The sequence below is a fragment of the Protopterus annectens genome, chromosome 5.part0 (genome assembly GCF_019279795.1).
Source record: "Protopterus annectens isolate FY-2018-M chromosome 5.part0, PAN1.0, whole genome shotgun sequence".
Classification (NCBI taxonomy): domain Eukaryota; kingdom Metazoa; phylum Chordata; order Ceratodontiformes; family Protopteridae; genus Protopterus; species Protopterus annectens.
The window spans coordinates 1746505189-1746532405 of NC_056735.1; the positions used below are offsets into that span (position 1 = coordinate 1746505189).

Genomic DNA, 27217 nt, shown 5'->3' on the forward strand with positions numbered 1-27217 from the left:
CTAATTTTCCTCCCAAGTGAGCTGCCAAGAGATTTTTGCTTGGCAGTTTGAGGTTTAAGTCATTGTGTTTGTCTTCTAGTAGTTTGGGACCGGTCTTCTCCTCCCTTCTGTGTTGCAGTGCCCCACTAAGGGATTTGTGCTTGTCCTCTGCCCCTTGGATGTCAGTATTTACACCCCTCTGTGGTCTGTCAGAAGCTGGAAAGGACTAATTTTTTGCTGGCCATTTTCTGCTGAAGCGTGGGGGTTGTACCTGTAAGAAATCTTTGAGCGTCTGCATAGATTTTGCCTTATCCTCCATTTTCTTTAAAACCTCTTCTGCTTTAACCCCAAATAAGACATCCTGCTGTAAGGGTGCATCTAGTAACTTTGCTTTAACATGATCAGGCAGAGTTTGTTCCTTTAACCAAGCATGCCTACGTATAACAGACCCAGTAACAGCTGCTCTACAAGAAGCTTCCAAGGAATCAAATCCACCCTGTAAAGTGTGTTTGCTCACCTGTTCAGCTGCATGCAACAGATCCTGCATTTCCTTGAATTCAGACTGTTAAGGGTGCGTGCTCATTTTTTGTTTTATTTGAGACTTTAGGAATTGCTGGTATTTCAGCATGTGAAATTGACAATTTAGTGCTCTCATAGCTAGAGTAGCTGAGGTGTAAACCTTCTTCCCCCACCTATCTAGTGCTCTGGAGTCCCTTTCAGAGGGTACAGGATTTTTAGCCATAGAAGCCTTAGCCCCTTTGGGACCCTGAAAGATCATCTCTGGGTCAGCAACAGGGCTTTTGTAAAGGAATTTGTGTGAGTCAGGCACTCTATAGTATCTATCTGGTTTGGCTGGAGCAGGAGGCAGAGAATCGGGACTTAGACTAGGTTCTAAGTAATCATCATCCACAATGTCTAAAACTGGAGGGATAGCAAGTGGTCTGTGCTGGGGGAGTAAAAGAAACTCTCTGAGCCTTTTCTTTGAGTCGGAGTAGTCCTGACCTTCCCAGTGGAAATGTTCCCTCATGGTATGTAAGGTTTCCCCAAAGGAATAGTCTCTTCAGGGGGAGAAGCTGAGGGAATGGAATCTTCAGCATCAGAATCTTCATAAGAGGGAAAGGAGTAATACTGTTCCTCAGAGGAGCCTGAGGAAATAGACATTTGATCAGAGGAAGCATAATCCTCCTCTTGTCTAGGCCTTTTGTCTGGGGGAGGGGGGTTGGGAACCCCTGATTAAAGAAATCAAATCTTCAGCCATTTTAAGCATCTGTTTCTTAGGCATGGGGCCTTGAACTGGAGACTGATGTGCAGTCTTTTTTGGTTTTAGAGGAGTCTTAAGCTTAGCATAAGATTTTATGGTGAGAGTAGTCGGTCTGAAGACACCTTCTGTAACTGAAGGCGTTTCCGCAGCACCGGCTTCACCTTCTGCAATGTTGTCGGTAGGGCCTAAATAAAATGGCTGGGTCGGCCTAGAACTCTCTGCTTGAGAATCCGAAATGGTCTGGGGTTCCAATTCTACGGTCGCCAGGGACTGCGTAGGCACCTCACTGAAAACCGGAGAACCGGCGACCAGCCCAGCCGAGGCCTCTGAGTCTGGCTTGGATCTAGGCTGCCTGTCTTTATCTTTGCGTTTTTTATGCAAGCCGGTAGTCGGTTGCTCCGACGGCATAATGTAATTAAATTTCCTACCGAAGTAGTGTCGTGCGAAATCAAAGCGTCGCTTTATAGTTCGCTTATTGAACCTAGTGCAAAACTGGAGAACCGGCGACCAGCCCAGCCGAGGCCTCTGAGTCTGGCTTGGATCTAGGCTGCCTGTCTTTATCTTTGCATTTTTTATGCAAGCCGGTAGTCGGTTGCTCTGACGGCATAATGTAATTAAATTTCCTACCGAAGTAGTGTCGTGCGAAATCAAAGCGTCGCTTTATAGTTCGCTTATTGAACCTAGTGCAAAACCGACAACCAGTGACGTCGTGGTCTGGGCCTAGGCAAGGTATACAATAAGAATGAAAGTCCTTATGAGGTATTTGCTTCCCACAAGAAATGCAATTGTTAACTTTTTCTGACATCAGACTGAGGCAAGAAAAGGTTCCCCAACGGGGTACTTAGCTTTGAAGACTTCGGACTGAAATTCGATTCGAAAATCTCAGGTGTTGGCCAACCGGCACTTGCGAACTGCTTCTGCTTCGGGCACCGCGGGACAAGAAAGACTAAAGAAAATGGCGTCGGATGCCTCATATACCCCTGGCGCACTGACGTCAGGGAAGAAGCGGCAGCAACAGACGCCGGACCAAGACTTTGGAATTCAGGCCGACTGTGGGACCGCCTGACGACAGGATAACCCAAGTGTGATGACTGCAGCAGGGTAACACGATGAACATCAGAAATCCATAAAATATATAAGTAATAAAATATAACTTTTTCTCCTAAATACATAGTAAAAAAGGGGTCTATATTAGAACCCCGAAAGACGAAGACAGCGAATCTGTGTACATCAACACAAAGGCTGATGCACGAAATGAGAGAACACTGTAAACGCCGAAAGGGAGAACGCCGAACGGATTTCCCCAGCCAGCAGGGTGATCGTGGGGATGAGGAAGCAAATCCTTTTCCCCACTGTAGTGCGGTCTCGGAGTTGGTATATTTAAGTAGGGGGTGTGGGGGGTCCAGGGGGGCTTGCCCCCCTGCAAAAACATTTAAAAGTGTTTTTAGCTAGGTTTTTTGGGATGGGTGTATCTTACCTGTATGGCGCTGTTGCTTCCGGTATCATGTTCGGCGTTTACGGTGTTCATTGCAGTCATTGACCTTTATGTGTCGAACTCAGATTCGCTGTCTTCATCTTTTGGGTTTCTAATATAGACCCGTAAAAAAGCACTTTATATATTCCAGGCCCCAAAGTAAAATAAAATAACTTTAGAAAACGTAGCTTTAAATTAGTTTAAATTAGTTTTTTTTCACAAAAGTAAAATTAATAATGCTCCCATTTAGAAGTAAAAGTCACATGACAGTCAATACTTTTTCTTAGCTTTAAAAAAATTAATTCACAGAAAAATTACAATTTCTGTCACAAAAAGTAACAGCGGACTTCCCACCCCAAAAAAGAACTTATCGGCCCAGAAATTGAAAGCGTTAGCCAACTGTTGATCCTTGAAAGCCCATAACAGGAGCTCTCCTCAGTGGCAGGAAAGGTCTGAAGGGCTAAGTGTCCAAACTTGTGTTTTTTCATCAGCTCAGTTTCATCTTTATAATGGTGTGGGCACATGGAACGTGTCTTGAATCTCCGGACATCTGTTGTATCCACAGCAGTACATAACCCATATAGCTAAGGCTACTGCAGCAGTGATCCTAATGATCAACACAGAGGTGTCTTCCCACAGCTATACCACACACACTGTGTATAAAAGTAAATAATGAATAGTGGAGTAAGAAGTGAATGTCATATCATCTGTATAACACTAGAAAGGGAAAAGCCTTTCAAGTAAGCTGTCTCATCAAAAGGTGCTTTATACTTAACATTAAAAAAATCCAGTGAACTATTAGAAAGAGTCCGAATAATGGAAAAGTAATCAGTGTTTACTGAAATCATTAGCCTCAAAGTAGTAAAATAAACCACGTGGGCACAACCAGCCTAAGCAGAAGCTGTTGCACATTAATGTCAGTTAGTAGAAAACTAGCAACTGTATGCAATGAATACGGCTAGAACACTCTTGGTTAAGGAAAAAAAAAAGCATGTGCGTGTGTTTAATGAGCTAAGAGACAGCAGTACTTAAACACCTTATGTCTACTTTACTCACAAAAATGCCAGCTTTATTCTCATTCTCAGTTTGCTGACTAGGCTATTTCTGGTAACAAAGATGTACAATAAAAAGCACCATCAGGGGGAAGAACACTACAAGATGATAAAATTAAATTCTTTAGATATCTCACTTACTGTACATCTTCGACTGGTATTAAGTTTTGAGGATCTTCTTGATTTCTTTTAACTTTCATTTCATTCCAATAATCATTTAGTTTCTGTCCCAGTGCTGCCATAGTCAGCCTTAAGAAAAAAAAAATGTTTACATGGTTTTGTATTCCAGCTTCTGGTTACAACGTCTTGCGGAATTATTCTGTGAAAGTGCATTACAATACTGCACTGTGTTGTTTGTATGCAACTGTACTATTCTCTCCTGGGACTGAGACTGAATTTTTTTTTTTCATTTTGTGATCAGTGCTCTAACTTGGTCAGGAAATTCAAATAAGTAGCTAAATCAATTCAATCACATCTGCAATGGCCAGTTCAATGCTACAAAAAAAATTAAAAAAGGTTCAGGAAATGGTGTATTACAGGGGGAACCTATAAAAGAAAGGATAAACAGCAAAACTGCTACAGTAATACACAACACATAAGCCAATGCATTTTTATAGTACTGACAGTCTTATCTAGAATATGCTAGACAGTAATGTGTGGAGGTAGCAGTGTATAACTGTAATAAAAATGGCTTAAACCCATGGTGAAGACAAATGGAAAACATCAGATTCAAAACAGCCGTACTAATTGTGGGATTTGCTTTCAAGTGTGAACATTATCAACAAGCAAAATAAACAAAATGCACATCATATGCTTTCAATGACCACTTCTAAATCTGATACAAAGTGCAACAACAACCCACGTTACCTTAGCAGTTTCATGCAATATTTAAAACAAGCTTCCCCTGGCAGCATACATACTTGCATACTTATTCTCCGACCCTTTTTCTTGGCATAAACAAGGAAGGTTAATTCCCCAAAACAACACAGCTCTGTTTATGGGGATACGCATTACTATCATTACAAGGGAAACTGCTTAAAAAAATGCAGCAATATTTCTACTACCATACTTAATCCAAGTTACAGACAAGCACTGCATAATATAGGTAGGACACAACAGGCTTCATATTTATGAACATAAGAAATCTACTGAACTCTGAGACAAACCAAAAAGTATTTTAAGAGCAGGCCTTCCTTTTATTTATTTTTTTTATGATCCGAACCACTAAGTGTGTGAAGAAAATACCTGCAAATAATACAACCTAACATTATATTTATGAATGTTCATAAAAATTTCCAACATATTTCTATCACCTTTGTGGGATCTCTAGATATTATTCTTGTCAGATAGTTTGCTACCAATCTTTCTACTTTCTTTTTTTAGCAACTGTACTCACAATTAAACTCTGGTATTACTGTCAAAAAAATGCTCAACAGCAATTTCTTTAAACCTGCATACAGTAAATGCTCACTTATTTTTCCCTAGTACTTGGTAGCTTTACTTCCTCCTGTTCTTAGGGTTACCACCTTTTTATCTTTCCATTTCCTAAGAGATATGCCACACCCCCTGTGGAATGAAAACTCACCCCTTGCCTCAGGGTGAACACACCCCTTTTAGCAAGCCACACCCACAAGCAACATTTTTTTAAATGCGATACACTGACTATATGGGCAGACTGTCTATGGATTCATATCATCTAAGTGTTAAATGGTACTTGATACCCCTATGAACCGTCAACTCCGGCATACACCCCAGCGTTTTCCTATTTCCCTTCCACACTCTTTCCTCCTCATACTATCCGGAATGCTTTTGTTTTATTTTACTAAACATTGCCTTACTTGTCAGCTTTTTCCTACATCCTTTCAACACATCCTAAATTACCAAAAGTATACTGTATTAAGTATCTAAAAGAATGGAATTAAGTTGGGGGGGGGGGTGTCAGGGGCCACAAAGCCACTAGACGTTATTCAGTTCTAAATGCCCGGAGGTGAATTTTAAATATTTTTCCACAACCTTAGGTTCAATGATGGTCTGAACAAAAATTATGACTTAGAAAAGTAAAGTACACTTACCATAAATGTAGATGTTGGAGTGTATTTACTGTTGCAGTCATTACATCTGGGTAATCTGCTGGCAGGCTACCCTCAGTTGGCCTGCTTAAAGTATTGGGTCCTGCGTCAGTTGCTGTCCCTTCTTCAATGACGTCAGGTCATTAGGGGTATAAAACATGCAGCCGACGCCATTACATCAGTTTTTCTTGCCCCAGATGTCAGGTGCTCCCCCAAATGGGGAGCAAAAAATGTATATATATTATTTAAAACACAAAAAATATACCTCCACACAAAAGCAAATACACCCAAAAAGGCTTTTAAGCATAGTAAAAGAAATGAGAAGTATAGTAAGAGAAAAACAGGGGGCTGGAGGGTGGGTAACCAGGACTGCAACAGTGAATACACTCGAACATCTACATTTATGCTAAGTGTACACAACTGTACTATGTTCTTCGTGTTTCACTGTTACAGGCATTACATTTGGGTAGAATCACAAAGCTATGGTTGGGAGGATGGATTTATACAGCATTAGGAGCAGCTGTAAGGCCCTGCAGGACAGCAGTGGTAAAGCCAGCTCTGGATTTAGAGAAGAGAGGTAAATGATCATGTTTGGTGAACATATGAACTGAGCTCCAGGTAGCAGCTTCCAGAATGTCTCCGGTAGTAACCCCTTTGAGAAAGGCTGCAGAAGCCCCTTGGGGATAGGTTTACCATGGTGCTTATAGCAGAAACAAATACAATGGCTTATCCATTTGGAAATAGTCTGCTTTTAAATACCCTTTCCCTCTGCCCCTGCAGCAAATGCCACTAATAATTGCTCTGGTTTTCTTAGAGATTTCGTCCTGTTTAAGTAGAATCTAAGTTGTCTGTGTACATCCAATGAATGCAGAATCCGCTCACCCTTGTTGTGTGGACTGGGGAAGAAAGTTGGCAGACGAATGGTCTGATTAAGAGCCACACTGGATACCACCTTAGGCATGAAAGATGGATTGGTCCTGAGAGCCACCCTGTCCGGATGAAAAATAATGAAAGGCTCCACTGCCATAAGAGCCTGTAATTTTGAAAAACTTCTAGCTGAAGTGACTGCTAAAAGGAAGGCTGTTTTCCAGGAGAGAAATTTTCGGTCTGCAGTAGCAGCTGGCTCAAAAGGAGGGAGAGTGAGTTTTTCCAAAACAAAATTGAAGTCCCATGCAGGATTTGGTGCTCTCCTGGGAGGTCATAAATTTGTGGCCCTTCTGAGATACTGCTTTAGCAGAGTACGAGAGAAGAGGGGAGGTTCTGTGTTGTAATGAGCTGAAAAGGCAGAAGCATCGATTTTTATGGCAGAAAAAGATAGGCCCTTGTGAAGCATCTCAGTTAAGTATTGCAGAATCTGAGGAATATTGGGCATTGCTGTGCTTATTCCTTCTGATTGGTTCCAGGCAAAGAATCTTTTCCAATTGTCAGCATAAGATTTTCTAGTACTAGGCCATCTGGCCTCCAAAATGACATCCATTACTGGTTTGCTGAGGGATGCCAAGGGTGAAATTAGTTGATTAGTCACGCTGCAAGATTCAAAGTTTGTAGCTGAGTGTGCAAAATTTGGTAGTTTTGTTGAGATGGTAGGTAAGGTGTCTGAAGCAGGTGCCAAGGAGGAAGGTGCGACATATTGTGCAGGAGTGGGTACCAGTGTTGGCGAGGCCAGTCTGGAGCAATAAGAATCACTTTTGGTTTGTCCTGTTTGACGTTTAGTAGAACTTTGGAGGCAGAGGGGGAAAAGCATAGATGGATAGGTTTTTCCAGCTGAATGATAGAGCATCCACTTTCCAAGCTTTTTTTGTGATGAATTCTTGTGCAGAATTTGTCCAACTGTTAGTTCTGGGGTGAGGCAAAAAGATCTATGTCTGGGTTCCCCCATTTGCGTGTCAACATGGTGAATACTTGTGGTTCCAGTTTCCATTTGTGTGGGTCCATAAGATTTCTGCTTAGTTCGTCTGCCAGATTATTTAGCTTTCCTGGCAGGAACTGAGCTTGTAGTTGTATCCGATAGGTCAAGGCCGTGCTCCACAATGCCATGGCTAGTCTGCAAAGGGGGTAGGTATGTGCACCCCCCTGCTTGTTTATGTACCACAAAACTGTGGTGTTGTCTGTCTTTATCATTAGTTGTCCTGGATGAAGGTAGTCCTTGAAGGCCTTCAGAGCATTCTATACAGCTAGCATCTCTTTCTGATTGACATGTAGGTGCATTTGATTTGGGCTCCATTTGCCCTGAATGCACTTCCCTGCGAGATAAGCCCCCCCCCCCCAAGCATAGTCTGATGCGTCTGTTAGGGTTTGGGCGGCAGGGGGTAGAGTGAATGGCAGTCCTTTGTTTTAGTGGCAGGCCTCTGCCCACCATAGGAACTCTAGTTGCAGGCAAGGTATAACAGGAATCATTGTTTCCAGGCTGTGACAATGTTGACTCCATAAACTTTTTAAGTACCACTGAAATGTCCTCATATGCAGTCTTGCATATGGAATTAGAAGAATGCAGGAGGCCATGAACCCCAAGGCTTGCAGAATTTGTCTTGCAGACAGCAGGGTTTTTGTGGCCACCTGGATGAAGAAATATATCAATTGAATTTGCTTTTCTGGCATAAGTTAACTCATCTGGGCAATTGCTTTCAAGCTTGCACCCAGGAATGTAACTTTTTGAGAGGGTGCCAAGTTGTGATTTATTTTCATTTATGGTTTACCCTAGACAAGTTAGAACCCTTTTTACAAACGCCAGATGCTTTTGAAGAATTTCCTTGTTTTCTGCCTGAATTAGACAATCGTCCAGGTATGGATATATTTGAATATTTCTTTGCCTGTAAAATGCAATTACTGGTGCCAGGCACTTTGTGAAGACCCTGGGTGCAGTAGATAAGCCAAAAGGCAGTGCAGAAAACTGGTAATGCAAACAGCCCGCTTTGAAGTGGAAGTATCTTCTGCAAGATTCCCCGATTGGAATATGCAGGTAAGCCTCTTAAGTCTAGAGTTACCAACCAGTCATCTTTGCCTAGCATAGGTAGTAACTGTTGAGTCAGCATATTGAATTTTGGAATGTCCAGAAATGTGATGAGAGGATAAGTCCAGAATTAAATGCCATGATTTGTCTTTTCTGGGTACCAGGAAAAGTCTGGAATAGAAACCTTGTCCCTTTTCCTCTTCTGGTACTGGTTGAATAGCCCCCATGTTCATGAGGGACAGGACTTGTTTCTGGGCCTCTGCCCACTGATTTGGGGGCAGATCTGGCTATCCGTTTGGGACTGGCAACATGTGGAAGTGAAATCTTTATCCCTGGGATACTATATTTAAAACCCATTTGTCCTGGGTATAAAGTGGCCAGTTTTGTGCATGAAGTGCTAGTTTTCCCTCCAAAGGGGCGGCTAAGAGGTAAGTGCTTGGTGATTGTAGAGGGAGACTGTTTACCATAGGGAGGTGCCTTGTTGCTTCCAGATTTGTTTTGTTCTAAAAGTTCCTTGTGACTGAAACCTGGAGCCTTTGGAATGTCTTGATTTGACTTGAGTGGCTCTCAAGGGGACTGGAAAGGACCAGTTCTTAGTAGACCAGTGTCTACTAAATCTTGGAGGTTGCACTTGTAAGAAATCTTTCACAGTTTGCATAGATTTAGTTTTATTTTCCATCTTAACACTTCTTCAGCCTTATTACCAAAGAGCTGGTCCTATTGTAAAGGAGCAACCAACAATTTTGCTTTAACATGGTCAGGCAGAGTTTGCTCTGAGCCAAGCATGTCTTCTTAGCACAGATCCAGTTACAGCAGACCTGCAAGAGGTCTCCAAGGAATCAAAACCATATTGCAAAGTATGTTTTCTAACTTGTTCAGCTGAATGCAATAAATCCTGCAATTCTTTATTTTCCACACAGTCAGAGATTAACATCATTTTCTGTTTAAGTAGTCCCATGATATGCTGTCGATATTTAAATATATGAAATTGACAGTTTAAAGCCCTGATTGCCAAGGTTGCAAACGTGTAAACATTCTTACACCACCTACCCAGCACCCTGGAATCTCTATCAGAAGAGGTAGGATTTTTGGCAGTAGAGGCCTTAATGCCCTTGGGACCCTGAAAAATGGTTTCAGGATCAGCAATAGGGTTTTTGAAAAGGAATTTGTGGGAGTCAGGAACCCTGTAGTATCTGTTTGGCTTACATGGAACCGGAGGCAGAAAATCAGGAGTCATACTAGATTCTGAAAAAAAACAATCAACAATGTCTAGAACAGGAGGTATAGCCAAAGGCCTATGCTGAGGAAGTAGAAGAAAATCCCTAAGTCACTCTTTAGATTCAGAGAAATCCTGACTTTCCCAGTGGAAATGTTCCCTTAAGGCATGTAAAGTTTCCCCAAAAGAAAAATGCTCAGTGGGAGAAGGGATGGAATCCTCTGCATCAGAGTCCTCATAAGTAGGAATAGACAAATCCTGTTCATTAGAAGAGTCAGAAGAATTGGAATCCTGCTCAAAAGATTCATAATCGATATCTTGCCTAGGCCTCTTAGAAGGAGGGGTTTGGCTACCCCTGATCAGAGTAATTAAATCTTCAGCCATTTTGATCATTTGTTTTTTAGGCACAAGGGCCTGCACATGTGGCCCAGGCATAGTTTTTTTTAGACATAAATTTAGATTTTGGCCTTAGTTTTGAAGATGGCATCAGTCTAATATCCAAATCTTTAGGCCTAAAAACACCCTCAGAAGCCGGTGCCTGTACAGCGGCTCCAGACCCATCTAAGGTAGAGATCCGCGGGTTCCATAATTGAAGCATCTCGCGGCATACTGGACTCTGAATGGGTCTCAGTAGAGGCCTGCAAATCAGAAGTAGTGGGTATCAGGGGCTGCGAAAGCACCTCACTGAGTACCGGCGACTGGCTTAGGAGAAATGTAGTCTGATTTGGACCTCGGTCTTTTTCTTTGCGTTTTTTAGGTATTCCTGTAGTCGGACTACTAACAGACATTTCTGAATAATTAAATCTTGAGCCAAAATATTGAGAAGCAAAAATATACAGACGTTTAATAGTGCGCTGATTAAATTTAGCACAAAACCGACAGCAAGGCACGTTGTGGTCAGGGTCTAGGCAAGGAATACAGTACAAATGAAAATCCTTAGGAGGTATTTGCTTTCCACAAGTAATGTAATTAACTTTTACTGACATCGGTAAGGATCAAGAAAGAGTTTCCCCAACGGGGTACTTAGCTTTTAGTTGAAGACTTCGTTTCTGAAACTCAAACGGAAATTTCAGGAGTCAGCTGACCGGCACTAGTGAACTGCTTCTGCTCAGCAAGAAAGACTGATGTAATGGCGTCGGCTGCATGTTTTATACCCCTGACGTCATGGAAGAAGGGACAGCAACCGACACAGGACCCAAGACTTAGTTAATCAGGCTGACTGAGGGCAACCTGCCAGCAGATTACCCAAATGTAATGACTGCAACAGTGAAACACGAAGATCATCATTTTTTTTCTTTCATGGAGAAATAACTTGTATCCAAAATTTGCAGTTTAAAGATCACGGCACAGTAGTCCAATAAATTGAGCAATGGTTACCCACAAACTGATAAGAAAATGGTTATGAGGGTACTTAAATCATATCTGGGATGACTACCTTTCTCTCTACCTCACCTTAAATAGATGAAGGCATTTTGTACCTGACCCTCAGGGGTTAAAACTGGAATGGAAGTGAAGGTCATATTTCAAGTTGCTGCAGTCTTCAGACACCTTCACTGTGCTACTTTGAAGTCAAACTTGGATGAAAGTGAAACAAAAAACACTGCAGTACAATATACTCCAACCCATTGTTGCACACCTCCCAAGTGAACCTCATTACGAGGAACGTACCTCATTTGGGGTCTTAACAAGTTCATGTTCCTCGAAGTTCCACATTGAAAGGGTCTGTCACACATTCAGTGTTAGGATTTTTTTTTTTTTTTAAGTGAAATCCATGATAAATAGAAATTAATCATATTAATTCATTAAAGGATCTTCTTTATAAGTAAAACCAGCATATTTTAATCATCCTATGACCTTCCTAGTTGAAGTTGTTAGTAAACCATTAGTATGTGTTCCACATTTTGTCCATCTGTTCCACATTATGAAGGCGAGTGTTCCTCATTTTGGAGATAGAAGGCTGAGAGCTATGCATTGCTGTCAGCTGTACATACATTCAAAACCTATTGCTCTTACATAGCACGCTAGCCCAAGACAAGCTACAGTGACCCCCCCATATATCCCTCGAAGGTACAATTTTGAGAAAAGTTAAAGAAACAAAGATCACACTGTGAAAACCAACACAAGCTGGAGAGTCCTAGCGTTCACACCTCCGAAGTTTGACTCTGGAACATTTAAGAAGTTACCACAGTGTCCCTGGCTTCAATACAAACTAAAGTGATCTCTGTGCCTACCACTGAGTAGGGTTAATTTTACACTAGGTGGGGCCCACAGTAGAGGACCTTACTAAGTCACTTATAAAGCCAGGTAATTTATTCTGAAGTTTTAGTAGTCAGTAGGTAGTGAATCTGCCACAGTTCCCTTAAAGGAGAACCATACCCAAAGACTCAAAAAAAAGTACAGTTTTGTACCTACCATAAATGTAGATGTTCGAAGATCCACATTGCTGCAGTCCTTACACTTGGGTAGTCCGCTGTCCTCGGTCGGCCCGAATATCAAAGTATAAGGCTGACGTCAGTCAAGGCGCATTAGACTGACATCAGGACGTCAGGGTACAAATGCGCATGACCGACGTCATATCCTCAGTCTTTTCTTGCCCCAGATGTCAGAAGACCCTAAACAAGAAAGGTCAAAACACAAAGACAACAAACAACCAACCAACCACCCTAGCACTAATAATATGTACAATATATACAATATACACAATATTTACAATCCAACCCACACAACCGCCTCTAACTACAGAGGGAAGGAGGGAGGGTAATTGACTGCAGCAATGTGGATCTTCGAACATCTACATTTATGGTAGGTACAAAACTGTACTATGTTCTTCATCTCACATTGCTGCAGTCCTTACACTTGGGTAGAATCCCAAAGCAGAGGTAAGGGAGGATGGCACAACTATAAAGAAGCAGGAGCTGCCAAAATGCCCTGTAAAATAGCAGTGGCAAAACCAGCCCTAGATTTAGAGTAAAGTGGAAGGTGATAATGCTTAGAGAAAGTATGCACTGAACCCCCAAGTAGCTGCCTCCAAGATATCTTTAGTTGCCACCCCCCTTAAAAAAGCTGTTGAAGTGGCAGTAGCCCTAGTGGAATGAGGCCTAATCCCAGCTGGAACCTCCTTGCCATGATGGGAATAACAGAAAGCAATGCACAACCCAATCCACTTAGAAATAGTTTGTTTTGACACAGGCTTGCCCTTGAGAACTCAAAGCAAAAGAAACAAATAACTGCTGAGACTGCCTGAACCCTTTAGTTCTGCTCAAATAATATCGCAACTGCCTGTGTATATCCAAAGTGTGCAAAATCTTTTCCCCTTTATTTTGGGGATTTGCATAAAAGGTAGGCAAATGAATAGTTTGGTTTAAAGCCACACTAGAAACCACTTTAGGCATAAAGGAAGGATTAGTACGCAAAGATACCCTATCCTTATGGAAAATTAAGAAAGGCTCAACTGCCATAAGGGCCTGTAATTCAGAAACCCTTCTCGCAGAGGTAATGGCCAACAAAAAAGCAGTCTTCCATGATAAATATTTCAACTAAGCAGTAGCTGCAGGCTCAAAAGGTTGTAGAGTGAGTTTCTCCAACACAAAATTGAGATCCCAAGCAGGAGTAGGAGCTCTCCGTGGGGGTCTTATATTCTTTGCCCCTCTAAGGAATTGCTTAAACAAAGGATGAGAAAACAATGGTGGGTCACAATCATAGTGAGCAGAAATTGCTGCAGCATGAATCTTAATAGAAGAGAAGGACAAACCTTTGTCCAGTAACTCAGTAAGATATTGAAGAGCCACACTTAAATTAGGCTTAGAAACATCAAATGCTTTTGCTGCACTCCAAAATAAAAATCTCTTCCATTTATCTGCGTACACTTTCCTTGTACTAGGCCTTCTGGCCTCCAAAATAACATTCAAAACTTCTGTGGAAGCTGAAACCCTCCAGGGTTTAAAACAGAATATGCCAGGCTGTCAGGTGAAGAGAGTGAAGTTTGACATTGAGTAAATGACTGTTCTCCTGAGACAGCAGGTGTGGAATCAAGGTAAAGGCCATGGAGGCTCCTGCATCAGACTTCTCAGTAGTGGGTACCAATGCTGTCGAGGCCAATCTGGAGCTATTAAAATCATCTTTGGCTTGTCCTGTCTGACCTTCAGAAGTACCTTTGGGAGGAGAGGCAGAGGTGGAAAGGCATACACATGAAGATTGCTCCAATTGAATGAAAGAGCATCCACTTTCCAAGCTGTGGGATGAAAACTTTTGTGCAAAACTTTGGCAGCTGGTAGTTTAGTGGAGAAGCGAACAGATCTATGTCTGGAGTTCCCCATGACACTGTCAATTTCTGAAATACATGAGGATCCAATTTCCACTCGTGGGGATCCATAATTTGTCTGCTCAACACATCTGCTAAGGAGTTCTGTGCTCCCGGCAGAAACCTTGCCTGTAGATTTAGCTTTAAACTGAGAGCAGACTCCCACAAAATCATTGCTTGTCTGCACAGAGGATAAGAATGTGTTCCCCCTTGCTTGTTGATGTACCACATGACAGTTGTGTTGTCTGTTAGAATCAACACCTGCCCTGGAAGAAGTAAATCCTTGAAAGCTATTAATGCAAATTGGACTGCTAACATCTCCTTCAGGTTGATATGTAGATGTAGAAGTCTGGCAGGCCACGTGTCTTGTATCCACTTTCCATTTAGATGAGCTCCCAAGCTTTGTCTGAGGCATCTGTCGTTAGAATCTGACTCGCCTCTGGCCGGGTCACAGAGAGTCCCTTGTTTAGGTGACATTCCTGAGCCCACCACAAAAATTCCTTTTGAATGCAAGGTATTATCTGAATGACAGTGTCCATATCTTGGCAGTGCTGTGTCCATACATTTTGAGATACCATTGTAGCTTCCTCATATGCAGTTTGGCATTGGGAAGCACCAGAATACAAGATGCCATGAACCCCAAGGCTTGAAGGACTGTCCTTGCAGTCAGCCTGGACTGATGAGACAATTGATGGAAGTAAAGAGAAAGATTCTTTTGTTTGTCCGGGGTCAAAAGGCCATCTGGGATGCTGTATTCAGTCTCACACCCAGAAAGCACATGTCCTGAGAGGGTACTAGACTGGACTTTATTTCGCTCACAGAATACCCCAGGCATCTTAGCACTGCTATCACATAGTGTAGATGATGAAGAAGTTCGTCCTTTCCTTGAGCCAGAATCAGGCAATCGTCCAAATAAGGATAGATCTGTATTCCTCTTAGCCTGAAGAAAGCTATCACTGGAGCCAGAACCTTCGTGAACACTCTGGGCGCAGTAGATAAGCCAAAGGGCAATGCAGAGAACTGATAATGAGAAGTCCCAGCCCGAAAATGTAGATACTTCCTGCAACTTAGCCTGATAGGAACATGAAGGTAAGCCTCCTTGAGATCCAGAGTCACCATCCAGTGATCTTTGCCCAGCAGAGGTAAAAGCTGTTGTAATGTCAACATTTTGAACTTGGGAATGTCCAGATAAGTGTTGAGGATAGATAAATCCAAAATTGGTCTCCACGTGTTCCCCTTCTTTGGTACTAGGAACAGGCGAGAATAAAATCCTAGGCCCACTTCTGACAGAGGGACCGGTTGTATGACTCCTATTTGGAGCAGCAGAGAAATCTGCTTGTGAGCCTCTATTCTTTGCTGAGGAGGAACGTCTGGCATGCCTTTGAAAGGAGGCAAGGTATGGAAATAAAACCTGTAACCTTGGTGTATGATATCCAATACCCATCTGTCTTGGGTAATTAAACTCCAATTTTCCTTGAAAAGTGCCAACCTTCCTCCCAAAGGTGCTGCCAGACGAGAAGGCTCTGGCAGCTGAAAAGGTAGGTCATTGGGTCTGTTTACGAAAGGACTGACCCCTGCCCTCACCCGAAGACTGTGCAGGTGAACTCCCTGTTCTAGGCCTGAAAGAGCCCTGAGCTCTGCCCCTACCACGCCTAGACCTACCCCTAGACTGGGAATCATAAGAAGGATACGCCCACCCCTTGGTAGGCCAATTTCTGCTAAACTTCGGAGGCTGAACCTGCAAAAAATCTTTAACAGTCTGCATAGACTTAGCCTTGTCTTCCATTTTCTTTAAGACTGCCTCAACAGGTGAACCAAATAACACATCAGATTGTAAAGGAGCATCTAAAATCCTTGTCTTAACATGGTCAGATAAATTCTGATCCCTTAGCCAGGCGTGCCTGCGAAGAACTGACCCAGTCGCAGCCACCCTAGACGAGGCCTGTACAGCATCAAAACCACATTGCAAAGAATGCTTACCCACTTGTTCAGAGACATGTACCAAATCTTGTAACTCTTTACACTCAATACCTTCCGCCAGAGCATCTACCTTAGACTTCAATTGAGATAGTAGATAGTTTTGGTATTTCAACATGTGAAACTGGCAATTCAGAGCCCTCATAGCTAGGGTGGAAGAAGTATAGACTTTCTTTCCCCATCTATCCAAAGCCCTGGCCTCTTTATCTGGAGGAACCGGATTTTTAACAGAAGCCTTAACACCCTTAGGCCCCTGACTAACAGTTTCTGGGTCCGCCCTAGGACTCTTAAAAAGATACTTATGAGCTTCAGGCACCCTATAATACCTATCCGCCTTAACAGGAGCAGGAGGCAAAGAATCAGGATTAAGAGAAGCCTCTGCAAACACATCCTCCACAACATCCAGAACAGGAGGTATAGCCAAAGGCCTATGCTGGGGTAAAAACAGAAATTCCCTAAGCCTTTTCCTGGAATCAGAGAAGTCCTGACCTTCCCACTTAAAATGCTCCCTCATGGAATGAAGAGTCTCTGAAAAAGAAAAATCCTCAGGAGGAGAAGCAGAAGGAGTAGAATCATCCACATCAGAATCAGAATAAGGAGAATACTCCTGCAAGTCTTCAGCAAGACTCTGAAACATCTGAAGCCTGCTCAAAACTCCCCAACTCAGGTTCCACCCTAGGCCTCTTATCAGGAGGGGGCAAAGAACCCCTAATCAAGGTAATCAAATCTTCTGCCATTTTAAGCATATGCTTCTTGGGCACAGATCCTGAAGAACTAGGAGTGACACCAACTGAAGCTAAACCTGGCCTGCCTCTGGGAGAAGCCTTGGAAACAGAAGGAGAAGGCCTAACCACCCTAGGAAGGGAGGGGAGTACAGTAACCTGAGAAGCCCCTTCAGCCTGACCTGCCTCCTGAGAGGCCACATCCTGCAATAACAAGGTCTCCCCCTGGGACTCCAGAGAAACCTCCGGTGGAACCACCGGCTCCACCGACACCTCTAAAGAACCGGCGTCCGGTACGGACGACTCGTGTAACCTGGGCTTAGCTGCCTTATCCTTGCGCTTCTTAGAAGAAGCGGACGCCGGAGCATCCGACGGCATATTATAATTGCACCGCTTCCCGAAGACTAACCTGGCACAATCTAACCTTCTCTTAATAGTGCGCTTATTGAATCTAGCACAAAAGCGACACCCAACAACGTCGTGCTCAGGCCCTAAACAAGGAATACACAAAGTATGATAATCTCTATACGGTATCTGTTTCCCACAAGAAATACAGTTATTCACTTTTTCTGACATCCGGTAAACCACCGAGGCAAGAAAAAACTAAAATATTCCCCAACGGGGTACTTAGCCAACTTTGACTCGGTCTGAAACTCCGAATTCGAAAAATTTCAGAACGCCGAACGGCACTTGCAACGCTGCTTCTGCATCGGACCATGCGGCAAAAAAGACTGAGGATATGACGTCGGTCATGCGCATTTGTACCCTGACGTCCTGATGTCAGTCTAATGCGCCTTGACTGACGTCAGCCTTATACTTTGATATTTGGGCCGACCGAGGACAGCGGACTACCCAAGTGTAAGGACTGCAGCAATGTGAGATGAAGAACATCGTATTCCATCATGGTTTGGCATTTCCTACATTTTAATACCACTTTGGGACTATTTGCAGGTTTTTAAATATTTTTATATGTAATTTCTGCATCTCACCCCATTGGGTCTAGGATCATGAAGTCTGCCTCTAGGTATCCCACAATGCAGTGCTTTTTTGTATATATAAAAAAAAAAAAAATACAGCATTCAGGCCTATTTCTTCCTTAACTTCCTGTCACTGCATGCATACACTGCTGTCTTTCCGTCAGTTTTAAGTAACAGTTCAGCCGTTCAATGACTACTTGAAACACAAACAGTGCAAATGCCACAGAACAGACTTTCAAAGTGTGTTTTATTGCTGCTTCTTTTTGGAATGGCTAAATTGCTGTCTTTTGTGAAGCCTCAATTGTACTACTTTGACTCATCTCCCTTCACAATTAACTTCCCTAGCTGTCAAAGTGCTAAGGGAAATTTCAGCTTTTACTTGCTGTGATCGACAGCTCACAGCAGGAGACTTGACTCACTATTTCCTTGTTCCAGCCTTAACTTTTGGTATGGGTAGGGGAAGGAATAGGGAGCTGTGACATCAAAGCATGGGTGGTTTTTAGGATGGTTTTGGTGATGTCAGTTTGGGGAGGGAATTGGCCAGATTCATTTGGCCTTGGTGATGCTGACATTAAACTGGAGACTGCAGCAAGTTTATCAGAGTGGAATAAAAGTTTTTTTGAAAGTGAAACCACCACAGTACGGTAAGGTACTGTTCTAGTGGTGAGAAACAGTCTATTTAAAATATTTTAAATGCTGTATTGTTGTTTATTCATAGTAGGGACTGTAAATAACCAGTAAACAGGCTTGTCCCACCCACCCTCCCTATTTATGGCTTGTAGTATAAATTTGGTGGCTTTTGCAGTTGCCAGCTCCACCACATTCTACCTAATAAACTCTTTCTGCACTTACTTTTAGTCCTTTTTAATTTAATTGCATTTTTTAAACTGTGCTTGGTCTAATATTGCTACATATTCAAGTGTGCTAGCTTGCACTGCATGTGAATTTGTTTACTACTGTTTTAGCTACTTTTCTGTATAAAAAAAAAAAAAAAAAAAAAAACTTTAAGCCTGTTTCCTACCTTTCCTTAACTAGTGTTTCAGACACAGATTTGCTGTATCCAGGACTGTATGTAAGCTTCTGAGCCCCCCAAGCCTTTCTGTGTTGGAGGGAAGCCTTCTAACTTATCAGTGGAAGTGGTAAGCACTAGGTAAACCTGTCTACCACATTTCTGGCCTAGAAATTTTAGTTATTGGTTGTTTGGGCAATCTCTTCCATCTCTCTCAACTTTCTGATGTGAAAGCTTGCATTTGCAATTGTTTCTGTCCTGTAACTCATCTAGTGCAGATACAGGTTCTTAGTTGTAGCACTTTGCTTATTCGTGCTCAGCACTTGTTCAGAACTTGTAAGCACTAAATAAGCTAATAATTACTATAGCACTCAACCTTCCTCATTACCTAGAGGAAAACAGTTTTTGTACTTATTTTTCACACTTGCTTAGAGAAAAACAGCTCTTGCACTCACTTTTCCTTGGTTATCTAGAGGAAAATAGTTTTTTATTCAGGCATGTCCAAGGGTCAGCTCCCAGTTTTCTCTCCCAACTGATGAATCTGGGCATCTTGAGGCAATGTAGAAATTGCCTCATGTACACAGACAACCCTCTCCTCCTACCACCCAACACAACCTGTGAGAGATGCACTTATCTAGCCAAACTGGAGGTAAAGCTCTCTCCAACCAAGACTGAACTTAACAGTCATGAGGAAAAGGTAAACATTTGCTCCACACCACACTAATCACATAGTCTCCCTAAATCTACACCACCAAAATCCACACATAGCAACACAAAAACATTCGCAGAGGCTCTCAATAATAATCTGTCTAAGCAACAGAGACCTCCAAAGCAGAAATGCAAGCAACCTCCATCCCCCAAACACAACCCAAATGAGAGACAGCCCACAGACTCAGTGTGCCACTCAGCCACAGCCAATAAGGCAAAACAATGTACCCAACACACTAGTCATAGGTGACTCTAGTCAGGCACACTGATGTCCCACTCACCAGGCTAAACAAGGAGAAGTTACTGTCAAGCTGCCTGTCGGGTGCCAGGATCAGCCACATAACCCACGCACTCAGGTCACTCCAAAAGTACAAATATGACTCTGTCATTGTCCATGTTGGTGTGAATGACCTGAGACGTACCCTCCCTGGACTACATGAAAAGAGACATGGAAGAGCTCTCTGATCTTGTAGCCCATGCAGGTATGACCCTAGCCCTGAGTAACATTCTGCCATCGCCCAGAATGATACCGCAGTACAAGGACAAAATAACTGACTTCAACAATTGGCTAAGCTTCTGGTGTCATTCTAAGGGGATCCAGCATCTGTCTGCGTGGGATGACATGGTCGACAGACCAAGATGTTTTGCCACAGATGGCCTGCACCTTTTGCCCCTGGGATTCCGGATACTGGCTAAGGGTCTTGCTGCCCCGATAGTGCCTTTTTTAGGCAAGGCTCAAATGACAAACTCACCACCGTAGCAGGAACAGGCAAGCAAAAACTTTTAGTTATGTACTCACCATAACTTCAGATGTTTGGGATCCATCTCGCCTACATTCTGACTGATGGGTTCGGAGCCGATCCCTCGGCTCCGACTCAGCACGCTTATGCTATAGAGCGAGTCCTCTAATTGGCTGAGCTATCTTTATCCCAGGATGTACCACCACTAATCCCCCAGATCTTGTTTGTCCGCATTCATGCACACATGCACAACTTGTTTATATAACATTGTTAGATGTTTCAAGATGAAACAACAGGATTCGGACCTTCTGATATCCTCTGATCTCCAAGGAAGGGGGAAGGAGGGTGGGTTATTAGGAATGTAGGCGAGATGGATCCCAAACATCTGAAGTTATGGTGAGTACCTAACTAAAAGATGTTATGTGATCCTATCTCGCCTACATTCTGACTGATGGGACAGCGTCCCTAGCACCTAAATCCCGGGTGGCTCATTGGAAAACACTCCTGAGCACTGTGGAACCAAATGAAGCTCGTCCTCTAGATGCCACATCTAATTTGTAGTGGGAAATGAAGGTGTGCGGGGAAGACCATGTAGCCGCAGCACAAATGTCACCAATAGCAAGCTTAGAATGAAATGCTACCGAAGTAGCCATAGCTCTTGTAGAATGAGCCTTGACAGAGGTGGTAAGCTCTTTGTTAGAATAAATATAAGCTTGAGTGATACAGTCCCTGATCCGTTTGGCAATAGTGACCTTTGTGACAGCGTTGCCCAATTTGTTTTCTGCAAAGGATACAAACAACTGATCTGTTTTCCTTGATTGTTTGGTCCTATCTAAATAAAAACGCAACTGTCTGTGGACATCTAGTGTGTGGAATATAAACTCCGCTTTATTAGAGTATTTTGGGAAAAAAACTGGAAGCTCTAACGATTGTTGCAAGCATAAAGTAGAACAAACTTTAGGAACAAAGGAAGGATTTGGTCCGAGGGATACTCTGTCTGTATGAAAAACCAAGTACGGGGGTTTAACTGACAAAGCTTGAAGCTCTGAAACCCTTCTGGCTGAAGTAATCGCCACTAGAAAGGCTGTCTTCCATGATAGAAACTTTAGATCACAGGTAGCTGCCAGTTCAAAGGGAAAAGAAGTCAAGGCATGCAACACTATATCGAGATCCCATGGAGGTGCAGAATGAGAAATCGGAGGTCTGAACAGAGCAGCACCTTTCAAGAAGATCTTACACAATCTGTTGCTCATTAAAGGTGGGTCTATGGATTCATGAAAATTAGAAATTGCTGCCAATTGTACTTTGATGGTAGAAACTGAAGAGCCTTGATTGAAAAGAGAGGTCAGAAATTTTAGTACTTCTGCCACGGGAGTAGAAATGGGGTCCAGGCCTCGGAGTTGAGCCCAAATAGCAAACCTTTTCCATTTGCTAGAATACAGTTTCTTTGTAGCAGACTTGTGGGCTGAAGATAATATGTGCACAACATCTGGAGCCAGTGTATGACTCCTGACTATCGTCGGAAGAGGAGGAGCCAGGCCGTCAATTTTAAGGTGTGTAGGGACTGGTGTAATAGTCCCGACTGATGAATCAGTAGGTCTGGGACCTGGTCCAGGAACCACGGACCTTCCAGAGCATGTTTCCAAAGATAGGGAAACCACACTTGACGAGGCCAGTAAGGAGCAATTAAGATCATCCTGCTCCCTAAGAGAGATGCCTTTTGAATCACCCTGGGGAGGAGAGGAACTGGAGGGAAGGCATAAAGCAGGCCGGTGGGCCAAGGATGGACTAATGCGTCCATGGGGCTCTTCCCGGAGCCGGGGTTAGGGAGAAAAATTCTTTGCACTTCGCATTCAGAGGAATCGCAAAGAGGTCGCAACACGGAACTCCCCATTCGCTGAAAATCTGCCTTGCAACTGCCATATTCAGAGACCATTCGTGAGGAGAGAGGATGATTCTGCTCAATCTGTCGGCTATGACATTGGACTTGCCCGGTATGAGAGTAGCCACTAGGAAGCGTTTGGTCGAGACTGCCCATTCCCAAACTCTCATGGCTTCTCTGCAAAGAGGATAGGATCTGGTCCCTCCCTGTTTGTTCAGGTACCAGACCACTGACATGTTGTCTGAGTGAACAGCAATTACGCCCTGAGGGAGATAATCGTGAAGGGCTTGAAGGGACAGGAGTACTGCCCTCATTTCTAGGATGTTGATGTGAAGAGGAGTCTTTTCCGGGTGCCATTTGCCTTGGACTGACCTGCCCAGGGAATGCCCCCCCCCCACCCCATCTGGGAGGCGTCCGTGGTCAAAGTGGCCGCCGGAGGAGGAAGAACAAAGTCGTCCCTGATCCAAATTGGAGGACACTAGCCACCAGCGAAGGTCCCGCTTGCAAGATTCTGTGATCCATATGAGGTGATTGAGAGGGAGTTCCTGAAAGGACCACAGAGTTGAAAGCCACTGGAGGATTCTCATGTGCAACCTTGCCAAGGGAACTAGCAGAACCGTGGCAGACATGGATCCCAATAGCTGCAGGACCATTCTGGCTGGGGCTTTGGACCTGGGGAGTAAGGCTCGAACTTGATTTTGAATGGTTTGAATTCTGTCTGTAGGTAGATAGACCCGCATCTGGTTTGAATCTATCTCTACCCCTATGAATCTTATTCTTTGAGATGGCCGCAACAAAGACTTTGACCAGTTGAAGGTGATTCCAAGGGAATTGCCCAGAGATATAGTGGCTTGTAGGCTCCGCAGAAGTAGATGCTTGGAGGTGGCAGTTAAGAGCCAGTCTAGGTACGGAAACACCTGGAATCCTAGACTTCTCAGGTGAGCAGTCACTACTGCCAAGCATTTGGTGAACACCCTGGGGGCTGTGGTGAGACCAAAGGGCAGCGCACGGAACTGAAAATGACTGCCTCCTAGGCTGAAGCGCAGATGTCTCCTGGACGTTTGATGTATTCTGATATGATAATACGCGTCCTTAAGATCTAAGGAACACATCCAAACACCCTTCTCCAACAATGGGAGAATGGTTTGTGGAGTGACCATTCGGAACTTGGACTGACTGACTGAACGGTTTAGGATGCTTGGGTCCAAAATGGGCCTCAAGTCCCCGGTCTTTTTTGGCACCAAAAAGAATCTTGAGTAAGTCCCTAATCCGATCTGGTCTGCGGGGACCGGTTGGATGACTCCTTTTTGCAGCAGTTTTGAAATTTCTGAGGCTGCGGTATCCCGTTGACTGGGTGGCGGGTCCGGGATTTTTTTGGACTGAGGGGGGGGGGGCGAGAGAATGGGATGGAGTAACCTCCGGCGATAATTCGAAGCACCCATTGGTCCTGAGTGATCCCTTCCTAGGCCTTCAGGTGCTTCGAAAAACGACCCCGACTGGCTCCGGAGCAGCACAGCCGGGCAATCCCTCAGGGACTATGAAAGGCTGAAGAGCCACGAAAGGACTCGCGGTCTCCAGTGTTGCGAGGGCCTCTGCCGCCTCTGGGACGGCGTCTTCCAGATGAATTTCCCCCTCCTCTGCCTCTGGAGGGGGAACCTTCCTGCTGAGAGGGGTATGACTTCTGAGATCTACGGAACCACATTTTCCCTCCTCTTTTAGTTTTGGGATAAGGCCGAAAGGGAGTGGAAAATCGTGCCCCTACGGCAGTCAGAGTCTTACCCTCCTGTTCACAGCGGGTAAGTGTGTCTTTTACCTTGTGTCCAAACAGGGAGGACCCATCAAAGGGGGCGCCGGCAAATGAAGACTTAAAGGCCTCCACGAAATGACACAGGCGGAGCCAGGCTTGTCTCCTTAGAGCAATGCCTGTACCCGCCGCTCTACTCGCCCCTTCAGCCGCATACGAAATGAGCCTCATGGACGAGTTCGAAATGGACGACATTGTAGCCAGCTGAGATCCAACCGTCTGGGCCAGCTCCTCAGGCAGGTTACCCAAGAGGGTATCGGATAGCTCCTTAATCAGATCCCTCTGAAATCTCGTAAAGGGCGTCAGGTAGTTCAAAGACCTCAGTGTAAAGGCCGCTGAACTAAGGGTGCGCTTACTGTACCGATCCATGCTCCTAGACTCCTTATTAGGAGGATGGACGGACGTAGAAGCCTCTGCTACATCTTGCTGTGTAGCAGATGCCACCACCATAGCATCTACAGCCACACCTTTCGTAAAGAACTCTCTATCCGGGGGCGCAGAGAGAAATTTGTTCGGACGAGCGGGCACCGGTTCCACAGAGTCTGGGTGTTCCCACGCCCTTCGACAGATCAAATCCAAGAGCTCGTCGAAGGGCGGAGACACCCAGGAGGCGGAGGGCTGAGCCCTGAAGGCCTTCAGGAACACCGACTCATCAGCAGAGGGAGGTTTGGACTGCCAGCCACCTCGTTGTTTTAAGGCTTCCAGGATGTCTGCAAAGGAGACCATCCAAGGACGACTTGGGGGACCCCTCTGCATCATCGAGATCAGTGTCAGATGTCAAAGACTCGTCAGGGGAGTCAACGTGCTTCCTCTTGCATGTTCTCTTCCTGGGAGGTTCTTCCGAAGAGGCTTCAGAAGGACCTCCAGGAGTGGGAGAAACCCCAGCGGGGGTAACCTGAGGCCCAGGGGCTCCGCTGTCTACGGACAGGGGGACTGCCAACGACCCAGTCTCCAAATGTAGGGAAGGAGCTGGGGAAACTGTGGAGGTAGCCAAGGAAGATTTGGCTAAAGCACTCCTCATAGCCCTGAAGGCGGGACCACCAGAATCCTGGGAGGGTCCCTCCGTGGCTACGACAGTGGACGGTACTCCCGCCGACGCACCAAGAGGGAGACTTGGGACCAAAGCATCAATCCCAAGCCTCCCCAGGGCCAAGGAAGAAGTCCGTGCACTGAACTCCACCCAAGAGCCGGAGTCGGAGCAAGGGTCGGGCCCGACCTAACACCTCCACTGGTTCCACCAGCACCTGCTCCAACGGTGCCGGCTGTTGGAGGAGGAAATACAATAGGAGTGGACCATCGGCTCCGGCCAAATGGGCTGGAGCCGAAACCATCTTTTGGAACACCGGAGACTGGAAGAGTCGAAGGAGCACCCTGTCGATGTCCGAATCAGACATCTTGGATGATCTCGAGGATACCGATCGGGCCCGAACCGATTTCTCCATCGGCTCCGAAGGGCTCGGGACCGCTCGAATGACTCAACAATTATCGGCTCCGAGGAAACTTTCAGGGAAATTTCCCTCGGTGCCGATAAGGACTTTGGCTCCGAGGGGGAAGAGTCTGAGCCGATGACCCTTATCAGCTCCAATATCAGTGGAGCCGATGAGGGTGACCGCCTCGATGCCCCAGACCTCGCTCCAAACCAGAGGGGTCGAGGCTGGAGGCATCGAGGCAGACCGTTCACCTCGGCCGAAGTCCGTGGAGCCGATGGAGAAGTCTGCTTAGTTTTCTTAGCGGTCGGTTCCGACTGACTGGTCGGAGCCGACGCTTTCCTCTTTTTAGAAGGAGACGGAGAGGAAGATAAAGCCTCCTCGAAGGAAGGCTTGATTAATCCTTTGAGGATTAATTTGTTTTTCCTCTCCTGGAGGACTCTGGAAGAAAACGCATGGCATACACTGCACGATTCTTGCAGATGTTTAGCACCTAGACAATAGACGCACGAGGAGTGGTCGTCCGTTATGGACATTTTGAAGCCACACCTCGTGCACTTTTTAAACCCGGAGGGTTTATGCTCTAGACATAATCAGGCTAAAAAAGCAGATAAAGTACAGTTTTGTACCTACCATAAATGTAGATGTTCGAAGATCCACATTGCTGCAGTCCTTACATATGGATAGTCCGCTGTCCTCGGTCGGCCCGAATACCAAAGTATTAGGCTGACGTCGGTCATGGGCGCTCAGATCTGACATCAAAGCGTCAGGGTATAAAAGCGCATGACCGATGTCATATCCTCAGTCTTTTCTTGCCCCAGATGTCAGAAGGCCCTAAAAAGAAAGGCCACAGCCCAAAAACAGGATACCTCCCAAAAACATGCCCAACAACAACCATCACCCAAACCATATAACCATGCCAAACTACAGAGGGGAAGGTGGGAGAAATTGGACTGCAGCAATGTGGATCTTCGAACATCTACATTTATGGTAGGTACAAAACTGTACTATGTTCTTCATCTCACATTGCTGCAGTCCTTACATATGGGTAGAATCCCAAAGCAGAGGCAAAGGGAGGATGGCAAAATCATAAAGCATTAGGGGCTGCTAAAATGCCTTGTAATATTGCAGTGGCAAATCCAGCCCTAGACTTAGAATAAAGAGGAAGGTGGTAATGCTTGGAAAAAGTATGTACTGAACTCCAAGTGGCTGCTTCCAAAATATCTTTTGTAGCTACCCCCCTTAGAAAGGCAGTAGAAGTGGCAGTAGCTCTAGTGGAATGAGGTCTGATTCCAGCCGGAATCTCCTTACCATGATGGGAATAACAGAAAGAAATACAAAACCTAATCCATTTAGAAATAGTTTGTTTTGAAACAGGTTTTCCCTGAGAACCCAAAGCAAAAGAAACAAACAACTGCTGAGACTGCCTGAACCCCTTGGTTCTGCTCAAATAATAACGTAACTGCCTGTGTATATCCAAAGTATGCAAAATCTTCTCCCCTATATTTTGGGGGTTTGCATAAAAAGTAGGCAAATGAATAGTTTGGTTCAAGGCCACACTAGAAACCACTTTAGGCATAAAGGAAGGATTAGTGCTAAAGATACCCTATCCTTATGAAAAATCAGGAAAGGTTCCACTGCCATAAGGGCCTGTAATTCAGAAACCCTTC

The 27217-nt window shown here is 44.5% G+C and overlaps 1 protein-coding gene across 1 annotated transcript in view; it reads right to left on the reverse strand.

Moving 5' to 3' along the window:
• The window catches only part of MORC3 (MORC family CW-type zinc finger 3), a 2525474-nt gene that overhangs the window by 1348256 nt on the left and 1150001 nt on the right, over window positions 1–27217 (reverse strand). The window contains exon 8 of the mRNA XM_044071548.1: window positions 3908–4015. Within this exon, the coding sequence (XP_043927483.1) occupies window positions 3908–4015 (108 nt within the window). The remainder of the gene's footprint in view (window positions 1–3907; window positions 4016–27217) is intronic.